This window comes from Belonocnema kinseyi, chromosome 5 (assembly GCF_010883055.1).
Source record: "Belonocnema kinseyi isolate 2016_QV_RU_SX_M_011 chromosome 5, B_treatae_v1, whole genome shotgun sequence".
Taxonomy (NCBI): domain Eukaryota; kingdom Metazoa; phylum Arthropoda; class Insecta; order Hymenoptera; family Cynipidae; genus Belonocnema; species Belonocnema kinseyi.
The window spans coordinates 30,758,590-30,780,541 of NC_046661.1; the positions used below are offsets into that span (position 1 = coordinate 30,758,590).

At 33.3% G+C, this 21,952-nt stretch overlaps 1 protein-coding gene across 7 annotated transcripts in view; it reads right to left on the minus strand.

The window, feature by feature from the left end:
- LOC117173390 (AT-rich interactive domain-containing protein 2) overlaps positions 1 to 21,952 on the minus strand; it is a 343,637-nt gene that overhangs the window by 36,747 nt on the left and 284,938 nt on the right. For 4 of the 7 annotated variants that reach the window (XM_033361920.1, XM_033361919.1, XM_033361918.1 and 1 more), the window contains exons 9-16: positions 21,085 to 21,457; positions 17,409 to 17,783; positions 14,836 to 15,060; positions 12,555 to 12,990; positions 11,327 to 12,195; positions 10,802 to 11,244; positions 4,540 to 4,699; positions 3,872 to 4,054 (exon numbers count right to left, since the gene is read on the minus strand). In XM_033361920.1, coding sequence (XP_033217811.1) covers positions 3,872 to 4,054; positions 4,540 to 4,699; positions 10,802 to 11,244; positions 11,327 to 12,195; positions 12,555 to 12,990; positions 14,836 to 15,060; positions 17,409 to 17,783; positions 21,085 to 21,457 — 3,064 coding nt within the window. The remainder of the gene's footprint in view (positions 1 to 3,871; positions 4,055 to 4,539; positions 4,700 to 10,801; positions 11,245 to 11,326; positions 12,196 to 12,554; positions 12,991 to 14,835; positions 15,061 to 17,408; positions 17,784 to 21,084; positions 21,458 to 21,952) is intronic. The other 3 variants (XM_033361921.1, XM_033361923.1, XM_033361924.1) reach the window with 3 other exon arrangements.

The window sequence follows — 21,952 nt, forward strand, 5'->3', positions numbered from 1 at the left end:
CAAATGACCATCACGGGTATACGGGCGAGTAGGGTACGCCATGTTTCTATCAACTGATATTTCTAGTGCATTGTGACTCTCTATTTCTCTCTTATTTGATTGCCCATCGAAAAATGTATGCCATTTTGAAAGGACTCGGCGGATTTGAAAAAAAAAAGAAAACATGCGTATTTGTGTTCTCTTTAAAACGAGCGCAACAGGATTCATTTTTATCGAGCTGTTTAAATGTTATGACGATTGTAATGAAAAAAATCAATTATTTTCAAGTAGGATTATCTCCGAATGTATGCACTGTAGAAAAAAACTCCAGAGAAAAATGTTTGTCCTTACATCTAGAATAAGTACATACTAATAAAATTCTAATTTGGAATTTTTTTTCATTTTTTACCTAAATACTTAGTAGTATTACGAAAAATATAATACATAATGATAAGAAGTATAATCATAGCGTTATTTAACAGAAAATGGTTAATGAACATTTCATTTATTAAGTCTTAATTTATACAATGTCTTACAATTTACGCACTGATATACTTATCACTATATATAAATATGAAAAATAAAAAAAATGCTATTTTTACTATCACATTAACGAATCACAATGAAAAATAGATAATCAAATATTTTTATTTTTAACAGTCTAAATAAAGAAAACATAAGAATATTTGTTAACATATGTAAACTTTTTAAAAATGAAGAATACATAATCACAATTGTGTATACATAATAAAGTTAATTTGAACAAATTTATAAATTTTACGTTTACACTTTCTTTTCGTCAAAGTAATCTCCGTTGTTTTTGATAACTGCACGGCACAATATTGGCATTCTTTCAAAAAGTTTTTGCAAAGTTGATGTTTGAATTTTATTCTATTCGGTATGCAAAGTATTCCATAAGTGAGTAGCAGATGTTATTTGCGTTTTTAGGACTGCTCGTTCTCGTTCTTCACATAACAACTCTATAGGATTAAGATCGGGCGATTGTGCTGGCCACTCCATAATTTTTTCTTTCGTTTTTCTTTTGAAGAGTCTCCAAGTAGTTTTTACACAATTTTAACGTGTGCTTTGGATAATTGTCTTGTTGAAACATAAAGTTAGACCCTATTAATTTAGTCCCAGAAGACACTGCATTATGCTCCAAAATTTGTTTGTATCCTTCTTTAAGCAGACGTCCCTCAATTTTGACAGGACCACTAACTTTTTCGCCGCCAAAACAACCCCGTAACATAACTAATCCACCTCCATGTTTCACTGCAGGCACAACACAAGTGTCCAAATATTTCTCAATCTTTTTTCTCCGAACGAAAATTCTTCTTTTTTTACCAAAAATTTGGAATTTTGATTCGTCACCCTACCGAAAGAAATCTCTGGGTTTTCTTTAGCGAAACAGCTTGGCCTATTTGAGTCTATAAACAAAGTCGATTTGAAACAAAATAGTCTCGGAGATATTTTGAGAGATTTGGGTCCTTTTCAAGATCCTTTTAATGGTCGTTTCAAGAGTGGTGCGACGGTAATATAATGCTCCTTTTGTATTCGTCACGTACCGGGCGGGCAGAGTTATTTACAGTAGTTGGTCGTGGCTAATCGCTCTCCCTTTTTAAATTTCTCTTCAAATTATTAACACTTTTTTTTAATTGATGAATTTTCTCATTATACTTATTTATAATTATAACTTATATACTGATATAAAATTTTCTAGTTGAATTAAAAAATGTTGTCTTTTTTGGCGTATCTCATTCCACTTACGAGAAACGTTCTATTAATTCCAATTTTAAGCATTAAAAAAAAAGTTAGATATCTGAAGTCATCGAAACCCATAGATTCCGAATTATTATGTTTTAGGCTGTTAACTATGAAATTAAAAAAATCTACTTCTAAATTTTAATCCGAAAGCTTAACAAAGGACTCTTGAGACTCGGCTACTCTATTGAGATAGCCTCTTTGCTCGTTATTTATGAACGTATTCTTATTTCAATTTCGGAAAGGATATTTTAAAGCCTTCAGACCATTTAAACGAGCTTCCTGGACCTTTAAAAATATCTACCTGAGTGCCTGCGGAGAATTTCTTTGAGATTCTTTGACCTAAAGAATTTTTAGTATATACTCAAAGATTCTTTTCGGTAGGGCATTTCAAAGTACCTTCAATCAGTCTTCACCAGTCCAGTGCACATGCTCTTTAGCCAACTTTAAGCAATTTTTTTTTATTTATAAATTTTAGAAAAGGCTTTTGAGCAGCAACGCATCCAAATAAACCTTTCTCGTGTAGCCTTCTTTTAACAGTACTTGAAGATACGGGATTTTCTAAAACCTTATTAATAATAGCAGTTATTCAAGTAGCTGTCAAAAATAATTGTCATCAGCGTCAAAAGTAATTGTCATCAGCGGCAGTTGTTTTTCTTTTTCATTTTTTGTGTCGATCGTTATAAAGCGTACCAGTTTCTTTATATTTCTTGACATGCCAGTCAACAATACGCCTACTTATATCCAATTGTTTAGAGATTTGCCGATTAATTATTCCGTTCTTATGTAAACCAACTATTGCAGTACGATTTATTAATGATAGATGTTTCGTCACGGTTACAAGAAATAAAACTAAACTCGACTATCACTTGCAAGGGCTCGCGACAAACTAAAATTGATAACTCAAATCATCGATGCAAAGTAGAATTCGATAATAACGTTGCCGATTAAGTGAATAGTTATAACTAGCATTGAGTAAAGATGCGACATTTGTTTGTAAACAAACTGTGCAACTCACGTAAGTTTAATTCACGCCCAAATATTTTTCTGAGAAATTCTGTACTTCTCACATGTAGCTACTAAAATTTACTTAGTATGATATATTTCTGTGATATCGAAAAACAAATTACATTACTTAAATTCTAACAAAAGTCACTTTTATGACATTTCTTTACTTTTTTATACATATATTATGATTATTAAAAAGATTCTATTAACAAAACATACAACATGTAAGTATAATAGCAGGTCAAAAATGAAAAAAAAATTCAAGTTATAATTTTATTAGTATATACACTTATTCTACGTGTGGAAACAAACATTTTTTCTCTGGAGTTTTTTTCTACAGTACATAGATTCGAAGATAATCAAACTTGAAAAAAAATTGATTTTTTTCACTAAAATCGTCATAATTTTTAAACGGCTCGATAAAAATGGATCCTATTGCGGATCCTTACACTTTTAATGGAAAATGGATCCTTACACTTTAAAACCGCGTTGAGTTTATTTAAATCCATCAATTTTTGACAAAGGTATGAAACTTTGAATTTTTACAGATTTTAGCTCAGGTGGGCAATACTAATTGACCGGCAGTGTATATCAAGAATTTCCAATTAGTGGGATAAAGAATCAATAGCATAGGGTATTTAAATTTATTTTTAGAGAAGAGAATTGATTTCAGAATTTTGACAATTGCAAAGCTCGAGCGGGATGTTAAAATTAAAATTTTAGAGGCGAATCGTTTGTAGAAACAGTCCAGTGAATCTCGGAAATTCTTTCTCAGCGGCACTCACTCGGTTTACACCTGTTGGTTAATGCTGAAACCACTAAATTAAATTTAAGATAATACTCCAGTACCTGCCGTCCCAACCTTTATGGAGCTACTGATTATTCCGGAGCTTCGAAAACTTGATTACAACACATTTTTCTGGCTTTCAGCGCAGGTATTTCAGGAAATATAAACAGAAATAAAGTTTAACCTGGACTTTTGAAAATTAAAACATCTAAGACAGAATAAAATAAATTAGAAAATTATTTCTATTGATTCTGATTTTTCTTTGCGATCAGCCTCGAGAATGTGTAAACTTTAGACTGTAAAATGAAATTGTGCGAGAAGAGTGGAGATACTTACCATTAATTCTTTAGGATTGACAAACTCCAGAGCGTGCCTTTTGATGGCGTGGAAAGCCGCGTTAGGCGCGTATCCGGGATGATTAGCTGTAGAGATAGGCGTCGCCGTCGTCGTCGTGGGAATCGTCGTCAATACATCCGTTTTTCCAGAAACCGTTAACTGCTTCCGTCTCATCGACATAGTCTAAAGAAAAAGAAATCGAAAAGTTTAGCTATGTTATATTTTATTGAGCGATTTCCAATGTTAAACACGTAACAAAAATTTGAAGTATGTAAAGTCTTTGGAATAGAAGCATTCAAATTTGAAATTCTTTTAATTTGTACATACGCACACAAAATAAAATATTTGCAATGCAATATTTTTTTAATTTACAGGCTATACAAATTTAAAAAAAAATTCTTGTTCATAGATTTTACAATAAGAAACAAAATGAGCATTTAAAGTGGTTCATATTAAAAAAATACGACTAAAAATATTAGAATAGTAGAAAGGACTTTTTCGGTTAAATTTCCAGCATTTTGCCGCCTGCAAGTTTCTACAACGCCCTAAGATGTTACATTTATACTTTTTTAAAGTTCTACAACATAATTTAAAAAGCCGGAATCTTTAGATTTACAAGCGTTCAGATTGTTATCTTATAATTTTTAATAAAAAAATTAAGAACTTACATCTGCGTTACAGTGTCTGTCGTATAAATGCGTCATAAGAGAAAACCGCCTTCGTTTTAAATTGTCGCAACTCGACCATAAACAGAGAATTTCCTCGCCTCCGTTTGGACAATGAGCCTCGCACACATGCAAATAAACGTCATGCGAAGATTTAAATTGCCTACAACATAAACAGAATAATGATGAATATAAGAAAATAAATTAAATGCAGTCAGAAATTAATCCACAAAGAATATAAAATGTTTCACGCAATTGAATTTTGAAAAAATTTGCCCTTTATATACAAATACGTTTCCAACATGATGAGTGGCAGCCTAGTTCGAAATTACGAATACCTCGTTAACTATACAAAAATACGATGATTCATGCGTGAGCGGCTCTTTAAATTCGACAATACAGTCGAAATTGGGTTACGTGCTCCGCACATAAACATCAGAGTATCAACGTTACCATTACTGCCTAAAAATTTATAAAGCGTTACCGTTACTTTTTTCTAAAGTAACGCGTTACCGCTACCGTTACTGAAAAAAGTAACGTGTTACCTTGACGTTACTTTTTTTATTGAATATTTAATACATCATTTGAATGTCCAGAAAGTATCTTAAGAATTTAGTACATGTGATTGAAATCTTCATCGTTCATGCGATGCCTTTTGCTAAAAGTATCAATCCGGCTGTGCTAAACAGTAGGGTGGCCAAAAATCCATTGGAAAATTTGTTTTCTCGAATTTTAATGAATACCGGCCAACAATGTATTTGAATCCACACAAAAATAAATACTCATGAAGTTTAACACGTATTTCCCCTAGGAATTTTTTCGTTTGTTGTCCAATTTTCAATTAGAGGGAGGTGATAGTTCATCAATGTTAAAAGATTAAGTGTTCAAAGAATTCATTATTATTATTAATAATATTCTCTTTTGCCTAATGGTAGAATGTTGCTGTTTTTTCTTGAAATTTTTAACTATTTGTCTAGTTTTCCTTAGAAGTGACTTAATAATTAATTAGATTTAGCAAAAATAATTGTTTAAACAAATTATTGTTTTTGATGACTATCTTCATCTATATCAATGTTTGATAGTTGCTGTTTTTTCCAGAAAAAAAACAGATATTTGAAATAAGCTTCAAATTTTCGACACGAATCATATTGAATACAACTTTTCCTTGAATAAGTTACTGAAAGACTTCAGTAAGGTATCGGAAATGCAGCAATTGAGGAGCCACATGTAAAAAGGAGATATTAAATTATTTCGCTGGAGTGGGGAGGCCTCTGAGCACTTTAAAATAAAGTCTCGAATTTTAATTTTTAAGATATATATCCACAAAGAAAATTTAATGCCGCATATTTTTCTCCTTATAAAAAAAGTTGTAGCTTTTTTATTTTTCTAAATATTTACGAAAAACTGTTCTATTCTCTGAATAATTTATTTTGCATTTTTCCACTTCAAGTCGTAACGAAATGGGAAGTTTTTAATATTTTGTAACAAAACTGATCAGAAATATCATTATTATTAATATATTATCATGTTCTGCGACGAATGACGTTAGCGAAAGTTCAAAATGTTTATTAAAAAAATTGTTAATAATTTTTTTCTGAGACAACGCAAAATTCGTACACAAAAAACTTCCAAAGTTTCGGGAGTCGAGCGAATTCTGAGCAAGCGAAAACTGTCAGTGAGAAAGTTGTTCGGGAAGATTCTAGGAAGTTTTATGGAAAGTTTTAGCTCAATTGGAATAGTACTTAGCAAACTGTTGATGTTTTAATTTTCTGGCCCAATGGATTTTCTCCCGCGTAGACTGCGGGCTGGCCGGTAAACCGCTACCCCAGCTTTAGGTACAAGTGTCTCACAGCCAGCCGAGTTTTTGTAATTAAAATACGAGAAATATGGAAAATCATGTTTTATAAAAAATAGTTCTTTTTCTCTGATTAAAATATTTAAATGTTTCCATTTCCAGAAACATGAACTTCATGAAAGTCCTAAAAATAAACAATCTCTCTACATTTATTTTGTTTTCATTTGGCGTGTCCTTCGTCTGACCTCTATTTGTCAATATACTAACATAGGCTTTTAGGTTTTTTCTTTACCAAAAATAAAATATATCAGTTTAGTTAAGTCTGTTCCGATTACTAGAGCACACCCTACCGATAGAAATCTGAGTATTCTCTAGCGAAATAGCCTAGCCAATTTGAGACTATAAGCAGAGTCGATTTCAAACGATTTAGTCTCTGAGATAGTCTAGATTTGGGTCCTTTTCAAGGTCCTTTTAGTGGTCCTCTTAAGAGTGGTGCGACGGTAATACAATGTTCCTTTTGTATTCGTCACGTACCGAGCGGGCAGAGTTATTTACAGTAGTTGGCCGTCGCTAATCCGACTCTTTCTTTTTAAACTTCTCTTTAAATTATTAATACTTTTTTTAATTAATGAATTTTCTCATTATACTTATTTATAATTATAACTTACATACTAATATACAATTTTCTAGTTGGATTAAAAAATGCTGTCTTTTTTGGCGTATCTCATTCCATTTACGAGAAACGTTGTATTAATTACAATTTTAAGCATTAAAAAAAAGTTAGATATCTGAAGTCATCGAAACGCGTGGATTCCGAATTATTATGTTTTAGGCTGTTAACTATGAAATTTACAAAATCTACTTCTAAATTTTAATCTGAAAGCTTAACAAAGGACCCTTGAGTGTCGGCTACTCTATTGATATAGCTTCTCTGCTTGTTATTTATGATCGAATTCTTATTTCAATTTCAGCGTCTCTGCTTGTTATTTATGATCGTATTTCTATTTCAATTTCGGAAAAGACATAGGATGTTCGTACTATATTCTAGAACAATGCTGTTGCAGAACCGTTTGCAGTTTAATATTTAGGAATTTTCACTCGTGTATATTACATTCAAATATTTAGCATAATATGAATGTTTTCTTCTAATTTACTTAAGTAACTGTATAATTTAATGCAGTATTTTTTAAATCTTTTAGTTCTATTTGTTGAACCATGTGTTCCTAATTACAAGACAAGAGAGCCACCATTCATTTAAATCGTATAATTAAAAAAATATTGTAAAAAGCTATGAATAAAAAGTTTGTCACATTTTTATAAAATCAATCTTTTATCGGGCTAAAAATGCCACTATTTATAAACATTGAAGTTCTAATAAGTAGTATCGAAATTTTTTTCAAATATATGTATACCTTAAATTTTTCGTTTTGAAATACTATAAATCAGTATACATATATACGTATACCAGCTACAGATTGTATTAATTAATACAATCTGCAACTGATACACATATATTATATTTACTGATTTTTTTAAAACAAAATTTAAGGTATTATAATTATTAATAATATACTAGACCGGTCAAAAGATGAAGGTCGCCTCTTTTTTAATGATTCATTAAGTTTTCTTAATTTTAATTATGTCAGAACTAAACAATTTTCTTTCTTCAGAGTTGACTGCTCTCAAAATTCTTTATAAAATGAACCTAGGATAAAACCAATTTATCTATTTTTAAATAGGTCTTGCAAAAATAATTTAAATTTCTAATATTTTCTTAAATTTTTGGTAATATCCGAAGTCATCAAAATTGTGAAATTTTCTTGGGTTCATTTTAAACTTATTTTTCCACAGTGCAGCAGCAGCCTATGCGCATAAATCTGAACATTTTTTCTATCAATGTGCAAGAAATGACTGCGAATTGTTCAACTGCATATGTACCGAAAACCGCGGATCTATTTAAGTTACAAAGTATATACATTTAATATTACATTATTAATAAATTATTTAAAGAAATGAGCTATTTCTGAGATTCAATTTAAGTAATTTTTTAAATTGAAAACTTGTTTAAAATATTTATTTGTATTAGTATTGATAGAATTGATTGATTTTAAATAGACACGCGCTTTTTGGTGCATGTGTTGTTGAAACAGTCGCGCGGTCCGTTGCATCACTGCAGCCAGCCCAAGTCGGCTAGATGAGGTATGAAAGAGCCATAAGCAGCATCAAATAATGACGCACCGAAATGGCAGATCCTCTCGAGCGCGGTGCTAGTGTGGTACGGGTAGCGATGACCGCCTTCATGGTTCGTGTAAATAGAACCTCAATGCTCAAAAACAAATAAAATTTCTAAATCGTTGAAACAATTTACTGTGCCATGTAAAGAATATCGAGATATAAAAACTGCTACATTTAAGTGCAAGTTTGATAAATTGAAGTATTGTTTGATAAACTTTGAATAATTCAAAAGTATATCTACCACGTCCATTGCAGGATCACTACGATTACAAACACTACGAAAAATATGTTTCGCGGGGAATAAAATTATTTAAATCTTTTCTATATAAATAAAAATTTATCTATGTAACGTCAACATAGGCAGCTGTCATTTATTACATGTGCCACACTAGTGCTATACTAAATATTTTAAGGGTCCTACATTATTGTGCAAAGAAATAATGCCTAACTCGTTTTTTCTCTGTGCGGTCCTGCTAGCTTAACGTTAAGCTATCATGACCACAGGTTTTCACACAAAATTGCGAAGCATCAAATTTGGAAATACAGCATTCAATGAGCCCTGAATTATAATGCAAAAAATATTGCCTAAGTCATTTTTACTATGTGTGGTCCTGCCGGCTTAACGTTAAGCCAGCAGGACCAAAGATTTTTTTTTTAAATATACAGCACCAAATTTGGTAATAGGACATTAAATGAACCCTAAATTATAGTGCAAAGAAATATTGCCCAAGTCATTTTCTTCTATGTATGTTCTTGCTAGCTTAACGTTAAACTAGCAGGACCACAGGTACTTTATAAAAATGCGGAGCATCAAATTTGGCAATAGGGCATTAAATGAGCCCTAAATTATTGTACAAAGAAATAATGCCCAAGACGTTTTTCCCCTGTGCGTTCCTGCTAGCTTAACGTTAAGCTAACATAAGCACAGGTATTCTCAACAAATTGCAGAGCATGGAATTCAGGAACAGGCCATTGAATGAGCCCTGAATTATAGTGCAAAGAAATATTGCCTAAGTCATTTTTATCTAAGTGTTGTCTGACTAGCTTAACGTTAAGCTAGCAGGACCGCAGTTTGAAAAAAAACGCGGAGCATCAAATTTGGCAAAAGGGCATTCAATGAGCTCAAAATGAGCCCTAAATTATGGTGCAAAGAAATATTGCTCAAGTCATTCTTTTCTGTGTGGTCCTGCTAGTTTAATGTTAATCTAGCCGGACCCCGGTTTTTTTCATTGAATATAGAGCATTAAATTTGACATTACGGGAATAAGTTAGCCCTAAATGATCCCTAAATTACCTATAGGTTAAAATTTAATAATAAAAGCTCAATAATAATTGGACTTTAATTAAATCACTTAATTAATTAAGTTTAATTATTAATTAAATTAATGATGCAAGTAATAGTATCTATAATTCAATAAACATCAATAATAAATCATTAATTTAATCTGTAATAATGCAATTTATGATATTAAGAATTTAATTTAATTTATTAATTGAAATTGATTGATTGCATACAATTCATTGACTGGAAAATTCAATAATTGTAATAAAGGTTTCAACATTCAATCAGGTTTAATAAAGATGACATGAAGATTTCAAATGAACGTCTTTTTTTGAAAAAATGTTGAACCGAATCCTGTCAAACTTACTCTCAAATACAACAGACATAGGTGAGGATGAACGAGAAAAAATCTGTTTTCGTTCCGTCATTCTCTATTCAATGGCTCATGGCGTTGTTTGCACCATCGGATCTGTAGCAACCGCGTTGCATAATGATTGAAATTTTACGCCCTTAATTTCTATGCAAAATTCGTCTATTCACTCGATAGTTGCGAAAAGTTCAACTTTGACCTGAGAACTAAGATTCAGCACGAGTTACGCTATGGCAACTCATTGCTATAATGAACCAGTGACCGAGTTCTTCATTAAAAACAAAAAATAATTCTTTAACCATGTTTGCAAATTTAAAAAAATGCTATAAACAATTGCTGTTTTGACATTGTTTTTCGAACTTTGCACTAAAATGACTATGGCAACCGTTTACAGCAATGAAGATACAGTTTATAAGAGTTAGATTTTTGCAATAACATTATACATGTCGAATTTTGCAGCAGGATCTCGGACTATAATATACTATTGTAAAAATAGAGTAGCTTATTGATAGCTTTAGTGCTCATGTTCACAAGGCTTACGCCTAAGCAACAATCTATGTAAGCTTAATAATACAATATTTACCGGAGACAGCCTCGCCATTCGCACAAAAAAGCGTTTGGGTCAATCTTGATAGTAATGGTCTTCGGCTCTGGCTGTTGGCTGGTGGAGGGTTTTGAGTCGGGTTCAGTCGATGTCGAAGAACTGACGGTCTTGACGATTTTAATGGGCTGTTTCACGGCAATGCTGTGTGTGGCGGCAGCCTGGTGTGGAGTCGTGGGTCGCGTTGGAGGTGGTGTGGATGCCGGTGTTGGCGTTACAACCCGCGATGGGACGCTTGAGGTCACTGGCAATTGTTGCGTTAACGCTGGGAGCGTCACCGTCACAGTGTTCTGATTACTTTGCGCTACAGAACTGTTGACGATTATAGACTGTGGAATCCCTGACGAAGTAGGAACCAGAGGTGGAGGGATATTTCCGAGTGTAGGACTCTGCAAAATCGGCCGCGGTACCTGCGTTACAACCACCTGTGAAATAAGACATTTATTTCCATATCTTTGATATAATAATTATCGCCAAATGAGTGCTCGCAAATTTTGAATATTTTACCTGCTGACCCTGAGGCGTAACGGCAACCATCTTCTGCGCCGTAGGCTGAGTAGCTGCCTGAGGTTGCAGAATGATGATAGTTTTCGCCCCAGTGCCTTGTTGTTGTGTCGTCTGTGCAACAAGGACGGTCTGATGCTGGCCTTGTACAAGCGCCGTTTGGGGCTGGGCAAGAACATAATTTTGTCCAGGAACACCGCCTGAAACGACGTATTGCAACTGGCCTCCTGCGCTTTGCTGCAAAAGAACCTGAGGCTGAGACTGTCCCTGTCTTCCTTTCATGGCTGGAATAAGCATTTGATTGTTCGTCTGGAGCTGTTGGATTGCTTGCTGAACTACAATCTGCCTCGGAGAAGCCATAATCAACTGCTGGTGCGGCTGCTGATGATCAATTTGATTTATTACCTGTGGTGGCAGAGCTTCTTTTATTATTGGAGGCGGTTCCTCTTTGTTATTGAGCACAGGCTCTTCAAGGTCATTCTCATCCTCTATACAGTCGGCGGCTAGGGCGGCATAGAGATTTGCAGCCGTAGAAGAGACGGTGGCCTTTTCACTGTCCTTGTCGTCATCAAGATCCTCGGACTTGATGCTAGAGAGCGTCGACTCTACAGTCGTGGAATCAACCGCGGGATCGGGTGACGTAGTGCCATTTGAATATTTAAGCTTTTTTATGTCGACTTCTTCTATTTCGTTCGCGGGCCTTTTCATGTTACGGGGAGCCTCGATGAAAGCGTCTTCGGAGACCTCGCTCTGCATTACACTATCCTCAATCTCAGATTTTATCTTCAGAACATCGGTCGGAGATTCTTTCAGTACATTCTTTATATGGTTCTCCACCAAATCCATTCCTTTTTCGTTGATTGAATTTTTACCTGGAATTGAGAAATTTTATGTTTAATTTTATTCAAAAAGATAGCAAAAAGCTTTTTATTTAATGAGTATGTATGCCTATTAGATTTCCAGAGATTCCATTTCTCATGTACTGAGAAGTAACTCCTAAAACAAATATTCTTACTGCGTAACTTTTACTATGGTAGCAAAGACAGTGCAGTGTTATCAACATAAAGTTGAGCTTCTTTTATGAATTGACGTGATCATTTTGGAGTTTATGCTGGTAGTAACACTACTGCTTTCGGTATTCTAGCAAAATTTGCTACAAAATTGAAAATTGGAGAACGGAAAACAATGGGACCTCAAATTGTATTTATGAAAATTGAGTAGCTTTTTTTACCTAAGACTCCGTTTAGAACAGGCTCCTTTTCGACCTTCCTTTCAAGTAAATCAGCTAACATCATAGTCTGAAGTGGCTTTTCTTTGGATCCGATACTCGATGAATCCTTGGAGGAGCCATCTTCATGGGCATCGATGTCGAGATTCCTGGGTACGCCGTTGAGAAGAATACCTTCGAAGCTGGTGAGAGAGTTTTCCTCCTCAGCACCGACACCCGAACAATCTCTGCTTCCACCGATGCCACTGCTGGATGCCAGAGAGTTATTCGTCGAGTCCGAGTCTTCGGCAATCGGAGTGCAGATCGATCTTTGGTTTTTGTTCGTGGTGGTAGTCATCGATGGCGGTCTACAAACCTTACCACCAGTAGACAAGTGGTTCTCGCTTACTATCATTGGCGGAATTGTCGCTTGCCCATTTTCATTATCGCTTACTTCAGTCTGATAAATAGACGATTATAGGTGATTATTAAAATTCAGACTATACTGTTTCAAAATTATGCAAAGAAGACGTATGAAGCTATAAATTATAAACGGTATGGTTTTAAACTATATAAATTTGTAATTGAGCAACTTAAAATAAAATAATTATAAATCAAATTAAAAAATCTGTAATAATTTAATTTATAATGGTTTTCAGGGTAGCCATTAACATTTAAGAGGAAAAAAATTGCTTAAGTTGTGGTTTTGATGTAAGTTCTTTTCCAGGCTACATAGATAATCAGAGTGCCTCAGTGGACAGGAAAGCCCCCCCCCCCCCCGCTCTATTTATACAGGCCTCTGTAATTTGGCCTGACCAACGTATAAAAATAGGAATTTTCACATAATGTACATAATGAGAGCTCATGTCGTAAAGATTACATTTATTTACACGTGCCAAACTTAAACAGGTTAAAAGATATAGCAAAAGTAGTGCAAACTTAAATGTTTTCTTAAAACTTGAATACAATCTAATGTAATAAACATATTTCAATGTCACTGGAATCGTATTTTAAAGGTAAATTTCTACAAATTCGCACCAATCTATAATAATTATTATGAACATTTTTGCTTGCACGGTATAACATGTTTAAAGTTGAGTCAAAAATATTCGAATTTGTCCAATTTTTTTTTATATCAACTTTGTGAAATATTTATTCTAACCGTCGAATAACTTTAATGGTATCATAGACGATACACGATGCCATCGGATTTTTTCTCTCTGACTCTCGAATAAAGAATAATAAAGAAGATGAAGCAGAAATAAAGTCGATTTTTCGATAGAAGAAAAAAAACACCAATCCTAAATAGAATTCCCGGGGGTTTTCCGACTTCACGGTTCACTAAAAATTCTGATCATTTCCAATTCTTAATCTTAAAAATGCATTGAACTTAACACTAGAACGACTAAATGGGTCATTTGGACTCATTTACATCTTCTCGTTGTTGTTCTTGCTGATCTATTGGGCACAGACCGAATCGATTTCGTGAATTTTAATCATTTCATGTGAAATGTACCACTATCGTTTCATCTCATAATGGATAATATTATTGCCAAAATATATCATGTGTACATTGTACGGCCACATAAGCCATTTAACCCATACAGGTTTTTTCACCTTCACGCCCCCCCCCCCACACACATATATAATTTTAAAAAAACGTTAAACAACCCTCGCATGGTCCTACTGGAAGCAATCGTCACCTAAAAATGACACCGGCTCCGAGTAGAACCGCGGTTAATCACACTTATGGCCACACACATACACACATTCCATAAGTACGATTTACCGCGGTTATATATATATATATACATATATGTATATATATTCAAATTTTTTGCCGAGTTGCGTACCCCCTCACGGCGTTCTTTCTATCCTTTCAAGAATTTTTCCTCAAGAAACCATACCTCTAAAATGAATTTTCAAGGTAGGTTTTTTTCCAAAAAGTGACAGATGTTGTATGAAAAAGACAAAAACACATTTTTTTCTCTAGCCAAATTTGTATCCGGGGGGTTTCGGGGTCGAGGAATCCATTTTTGGCATTTATTTTTGAGTTGCGCCAGAGGAAGCTTCCGTATTTTTTTTTAATTTTATCTTTTTTGGGGGGAAATTGACGAAATTGTTGCGAAAGTTGACGAATATTTGACTTTCTCATAATGCAATGACAAATTTTAAATAGCCCAAAATGAACAGTATCTATATCGAATATACGACCTATATCGAATTATATATATATGGCCAACCGCAGCCGTTCTAGTGTTAAATCAGTGAAAAAATAGAATCTAATATTTGTTAATAAAAATACCTTGTCACAATTATTAGTCATGATAACTTTGGCTCCGTTGAGCCTTTGTATTTTTTTAGCAGGAGTCGTTACGATAGCTGGTTTCTGTTTTGAGTTGATGAGGGGTTTATTGGGTAAGGCTGTTGATGCAACTGTCGTTGCTGGTGTCACTGCAAGAGATACAGGCTGAATAACACCAGTCATTTGTTGTTGCAGCAACCTCTGCTGTTGCTGACGCTGAGTAACCTATGTTAGAAACACGAATCAATAAAGAAATTACAAAACTAATTAATTGTTTTTCTGTTTAAAGTGCCTTTGGGTAAATGTGATTTATACTCAAAGTAAATTATTATATAAAAAAAAGAACTAAAAAAACTAAAGTTGCTATTTTATTTCAAGAATTGTTATTAGGTATGTATTTAAATATAAAAATTCGAATCGGTAATGATTTTCCTATTAAAGAAAACTAGATTTGATTTGTCTCATGCTTTTGTTAGTATAAAAACAGTATTGGTTATGTATGAAGGGAAAGCAACTCTCAGTTTCTCAGTTCATCCTTCCCGATGGCAAAGCGCAAATTGTTGAAAATTATTAAATGTGATTAAAAAAACTTTTAAGACAAATCCTATTGAAATCGATTAACAAATAATATTTATTTGAACATTTCCTCTAATAAGAGAGCATATCACAGCAGAAATGCAAAAATAAAATATTTTGAAATGAGATAGCCCCATTTAATTGGAACTATGGGGGGGAAATGTGAATTTCAATAAAAAAATTAAAGAAAAGTATATAAGTAGAAATATCTGTATTTAGTCATCCAATATTGGTTCTAAAAATTCAATATATTTTTTAATAATTAATTAATTAAGTAATAGAAAACGCAATAACTATGGCCAACGTATGAATCAATTCCAATCAAAATGTGTAACGATAAATAAACAATTAGTAAAACAAAATTGCTGTCCCTTTCACTCAAAGATTAAAATTTCTACTTTGAATAACTTCGAGATAGTTCGTGTCGTATTAAGACATTTTACAGTTACTGACAATTTCACTAATATTTTAAAACATGCTGAAAAACGATACGTGTTATTTAAAAACAAATCAAAATTCACAAAAATTGTTAGAGGCTCGCACTGGTACCTACGATCGAAAGTGGCGTAACCAAGATGGTTTCTGAAGCGATGTAACTAAATCGCAAAATAGAATTCTTGAATTTTCTATATATAAATTTTGACGATCTTCATAAAATAGTTTAAATTACGGAGCGGTGTTGATTCTATTAAAATTAATTGAACATACCAACACTCCATACAGTTAATTTACGAGGCAAAATCCTTAAAGTATTTATTTTAAATTAAATTATTCGAAATTAAATCATACTTTATTTTGTTTATAATGTAGCGTTATATTTAAAGACCGTACAGTCGGGTATTCTGTGGAATTTAATCGTGCCTTGTTAATTTTAGTATAACAAAATCAATTTTCACTTAGCGCGGAATGATGCAAAATAAAATTGAACTGTGTAGGGTTTTGAAAAATGCATTATAAATTTTTCTAGTTTTAAATATAATAATATTAACAGTATGATCTTGCGAAAAGTATAAATATGAAAGATTCGATTAAGAGAAATAAATACATGCTATCCGAATCTGAAAACATTCAAATTTGTGAATATTCCAGTAAGCACACTCAATATTTCCAACGCGTAAATCTAAATACAAATGAAAATCAAGTTATTAAATATTTTAGATTTTGTAATTATTACGAACATTTAGATACGGCTCCAGGCCCTCAATCACGACTTCTAACTTTTACCAATTTTTATATCCAAAATATTTATATTAAAATAATTATTACATTTATATTAAATTGAATTTACGGTGAACTGAAATTAATCAATGTTGAATTCTGTAAAAGATGTATGCATTTTACTCAATTAGTACTGGTCAACCACTCTTACTCGTTGAATAATATCTCGATTACAGGTAATTCGAATTAAAAAAAAAACGAAAAAAAAATTCCAATCCTAAAAACGAGGGTCACGCCACTGAACGAGGAAGAGCAATTACTCCGAAGTTCTTTCCGCAGACCATAAAATTTACCACAAATGAAAAAATATATGGATGGAGCACAAATCAAAAACTTAATAATTTCGAATATAGAAAGGTTCGGATTGCTATGTTCGAAGATCTAGTACATACGGAGATGGTAGCAGATTTTCATGTGTAGACCTTTGGCCTACCTCTTGTCTGTGTAGGGAGTTTTTGCTAAATGGAATGAATTTTTAAAAGAACTAAATTAAGTGAAAGAAGAGTTTAGTTTCTGAAAATTGTTGATTGTAATGGTTACACAAAGCAAAAACTAATTCAATATCATTAATGTAAAGAAATTTAAGAAATAATCTTTAGATTTGACTAAAATTCTCAAAAGCAAAGCATATTACGATAATTGAATTTCTAGAGATGGTCTAACATAGCGATTTGCTAACAGCAAGGGGCTAAAAGTAATCAAGAAAGAAAGAAAAAGCCTCCGCCCATATATTCAAACGTTTATGTGATCTACGAAAGACCTAGTTATGACAACCATACCTGGTTGATGGTTATTGGCTGGTTGGCACTGATGCCGGATGCGATGCTAGTGGTGTTTGTTACGCAGGCAGAAGGGGTAGACACACAAGTCGCAGCGGCACTGGACATGCATTCGCTGCTGACCGTTACCTTGGTAGCCAGGAGGCTTTTAATTATGGAACTGGAAGTGGTACTGCTTCTCGAATCGTCCCTCACCACTACCTGCATCTGCTGAGGTTGAGATTGAATCAGCGTCTGAATCTGAATCTGTTGCTGCGACTGCAGTTGCGGCAATGGCTGCTGCTGCTGCTGATGCTGAAGAGGCTGTTGAGGTTGTTGCATTTGAGATCCACTGGTCAGAAGTGCTTGGCTCAAATGGGGGTGCGACACTGACACCTAATCCACACCAAACAATACTCAACAATTCCAGTGATTGCATGTTAGCGCACAAGTTTATGATTCTACATTAAAATTGCTCAAATACCGGCTTTCGAATGTTCTTCATGCCATTTAACAAAAATGATTACAAAAATGAACAAATAATTTCCTGAAAATCTAGTTAATGAAGTTTTGTTCTTAAGTAGCAGGAATAAAAAGAAGTGTACAAAAAATCGTATTTCCTCCTTATCAAATATATGCAAAATTTTGCGAAGTCGAAGAAACGTGTTTTTATTTATTTTTTATTCTTAGGACATCATTTCTTCAGAAAAATTATCAATTTATGCTTTGGTAAAATGAAAAAAATTCGAAAATTTATTTTTCAAAGATACAACTTTGAACCACAATGTTCTACATTTTACTTAACTGTGATAGCTACAACAAAATTCAGAGCTGTCGTTTTTTATCCGTTAGAAAGCGGCTAACCGCACACTGTACAAGGTGGCCCAATTGAATTGAAACTTTTTAGAACGCTGTATTTTTTCACTACAATTTAATTTTATTCAAGCACTTAAAAAATGGCAGAAAACATTTAAATTAAACAAATTTATTTCAAATTTTTTATAGGGTCGCCTTGAGCGAAAACTATGGCTCTGAGTCGTTCGAAAAATGAGTCGCACGCTGCACGAATTTGCTCCTGCGGGATCTTCATCCAATCATGAAGAAGGGTATTTTTAAGCACATCAATAATCTGTTTTTTTTTAGTGTTGACCTTGTCTTGCAAAATGACGAAACCGAAAAGTCGTGAATGGACGAAGATCCCGCAGGAGCACATTCGTGCAGCGTGCGACTCGTTTTTCGACCATATAGAAAATTCGACATAAATTTGTAAAATTTAAATATTTTAGAACATTTTTTTTAATCGCAACAATCAAATTTATTATTATATAAGATAATACAGAGTTAAAAAAGTATCAGTTCAATTGGACCACCCCGTACAGTGAAATTTTAATCTGGAAAAATTGAATACAATGTACAGATTGAAATATTTTCTTGCAAAAAACATTTAAAAATAGTCCTCCAATACTTCTTTGACAAATAAAAAGTAAACTTTTTTTCTCTGTGAATGGATTTTTCATAATAAAAAACAATTTAAATATTTGTTTAAAGAACGATTGAGATCATGTTTAACAGATAATATAAGCACTAAAAACAGGCAGCTCTGAAGAATAAGCACTTAACATCAATGTATTAGTGAAAAAAATTATATGTGCTATGCAGTTTACATTAAAAAACAAGTCACAAACACCATTATAAGTTATAACGAACATAAAAAGAAAAATAAGCATGACATGTTTTTGCAAAGAAAAAAACCCAGCTATTTTATAACTATCTTATCAATGAAAATCTGAATTATATTTTTAAAGCATTCGAATTTCCCACACTTTTTTTTAATTAGAAGAATGCAAATTATCAATTTTATATTTGTACAAATTAGTGAATGCGTCCGAATTCGAAAACATTGAAACAAAAGAAAATTATGCGTCAACACATAAAGTTAATAAATTTTCGAATTTCAAAACATTCAAATAATTTCTTACTTTTTTTACTAATTTTTAGTAGAGTGGCCACTAAAATTCAAGAAAAGCTTGTTACATTATTTTCCGGGTAATTTAAAAAAAATGATATTATTTCAATAGTTGTGTGTGAAATTGTATTTAATTTACTTTTTTAAATAATAATGAGAAAATTAGTGAATAATTTAAAACCCTAAGATGGCGAAGTCTTCGAGAATTGACTAATGAACAGAATGAGAAACACATTAATTAAAATTTGATCATCTTTGAAATGATAATTAATTATGGATTCCAATTATTTATTATATCGATATACTCTACGAATATTAGGCTATTCTTTCGTTACCGGTAAGAAAGCGTCTATCATCTGATTACAAATAAGCTTTAGTCTATCTTTCCGCTACGCACAAAAATTAGGCTAACTTCACTTTGTATGAAATTGATCAGAAACGTAGAAGTGTTATAAGAATTAAAAATCTTTAAAAGTTTCTTGTTTTTAAAGTTATAGGAGACTAAGTTACATTACACACTGCAATAAAAAATACTGGAGTTTTAAATTCGTAGGAAATGTTCTGAAAAATAATAGGTTATTTATTCCTTCTGAAAATTTATTTAAATGAAGTTAGCCTAATTCTTATCCGTAGCGGAACGATAGACTCGTTTTATTATTACACCATTAAGCCATTTCCCTTTCGGGGTAGGCGTGACTCACTCGGTGGGGAAAGGAGTAATGTGGGGAAGGGATAGAGAATTTTCAGATTGAGCAAGACTTCTCATGTTATTTATGTAAATAACACGTTCTTTCCGCAACTCTGCTCCAACCCAGGTTGCTGATCAATCTCTCTAGCAATCACCTGAAGTGAAGATCCTCACAAAGTCGTTATGTATGGTTCCCCACTTAGGTCGATTAGTGGCCAAGGTATTTTGTTTCAGGCGTCATTCACTCCACTGACACTCTTTTTATTAACTATTTGCTGCCATACTTTCCTATCCTGACATAGTTCTCTAGCTTCTTTTATGTCCATGCATTTTTTCATGCAGACTCTCGTGTCTCTTTTGCACCACATTCTTTTAGAATTATCTCGTTACTTACTTTGTCCATCAGAGTTTTCCCGCATATTTTGCGCATGAATGCTTATTCGTAATGGGATGATAGTCGCTTTCTTAACGGTACCGGGACAAAAGCCGAATATTCGCAGAACCCATAGATATTATATAACATTCTTGGTTCTCATTTAACTTTTCGCTTGTTACATTTAATACGTTTTTTAAATTAAAAATTAGAAAAAATCCAGTAAGAAAATACACTTTTATTTCCAGGGTTAGGGGCCACCCTGTTTAATCACCGATTTCAACATGTAACAAAAAATAACAATACCAAAACTCATTTTAAAAAACTGTAAGACGAAAGGTTAAAAGGAAAGGAACTGAATCTAAAGGCACCAACCAAACAAAAAAAGACCAAAGGAAACAAAAACACAAAAATGATCTTTTTTTTAAGTACGTCAAAAATCTGGAGGAAATAGAATCTCAAACCCAAGCCTCGAATCCGTCCCCGTCATTCCTTTTTAATGTGTTATTTCAAAAAGAATTGTTTTTTTCTTTTCTGATTTAGTATCATGCAGGAGGAAATGTGACAATGACTGCAAAGGAATGAAAAGAAACGGAAGAAAGAAAGAAAGAGATAATATCAAAAAATGATAGCCGAGTGAATGACTTTCAGAGTGAGGACTCGGACCCACCTGACTTTTTGAGTCAATCTTTGTGACCGGATTCTGGGCTTGATTCGGGGTGGGAGGCTTTGGTGGTGCGGAAAGTTGGGCTTTGAGGATGGGGGAAGCTGGGGCAGGGGTCCTTTGTGCTCCGGGATTCTCAGGGGCTGTGCTATCAGGGGTGGGATTTATAGCCGTGACTGTACGCTGTTGAACGGGAAGCACCTTAGCGGGAGTTGTATTACTGGCGATGGAGATAGACGTTGTGTTTGTTCCAATGACCATCTGACTGGAGTACGTCACTGCCGCCGGCGTCGCTCGAATTCGAATGCCCTCGTAGTATTGCGTCCCAGTTGTCTCACCCATCAACGGATTCGGTCCCACGGTTATACCAAAAACCGACCTAAAACATTTCAAATGTAACATTGTAACAGGCGTTCCAGTTATCTAATATTTAAAAAGAAGGAAAGATAAGAGGAGGGATCGAAAAAGGACACATAAACTTATTTCGAAGAGAATGGGAAGAACCCTGGAGGCTTTAAAAAACATTTTCGAATTTTAATTTTTAAAGACTACATCTAGATGTAGAATTTCATTGCGCATCTTTTTCCACCAGGCAAAAAGTTGTAGCTTTTTTATTTTTCTAATTGAAGACAAAAAACTGGCTTTATTGTAAATCAATCTTAATTCGTTTTTCACTTCAACTCGTGCTTATTCAGTCAGTTTTGAGGATTTCCTAATAACATGTTCAGGGAATGTAGTAATTATTTTTATTTTGAATGTTATTTTATTGTAATTTGATCATAATAAAAATAATAAAAGATGAAAGAAAGAAAAAGAGACGGAAGGGTATGTGGTTGGCTGCCTTCTCATTTTTTTTCCTCTTTTTTATTTTTGT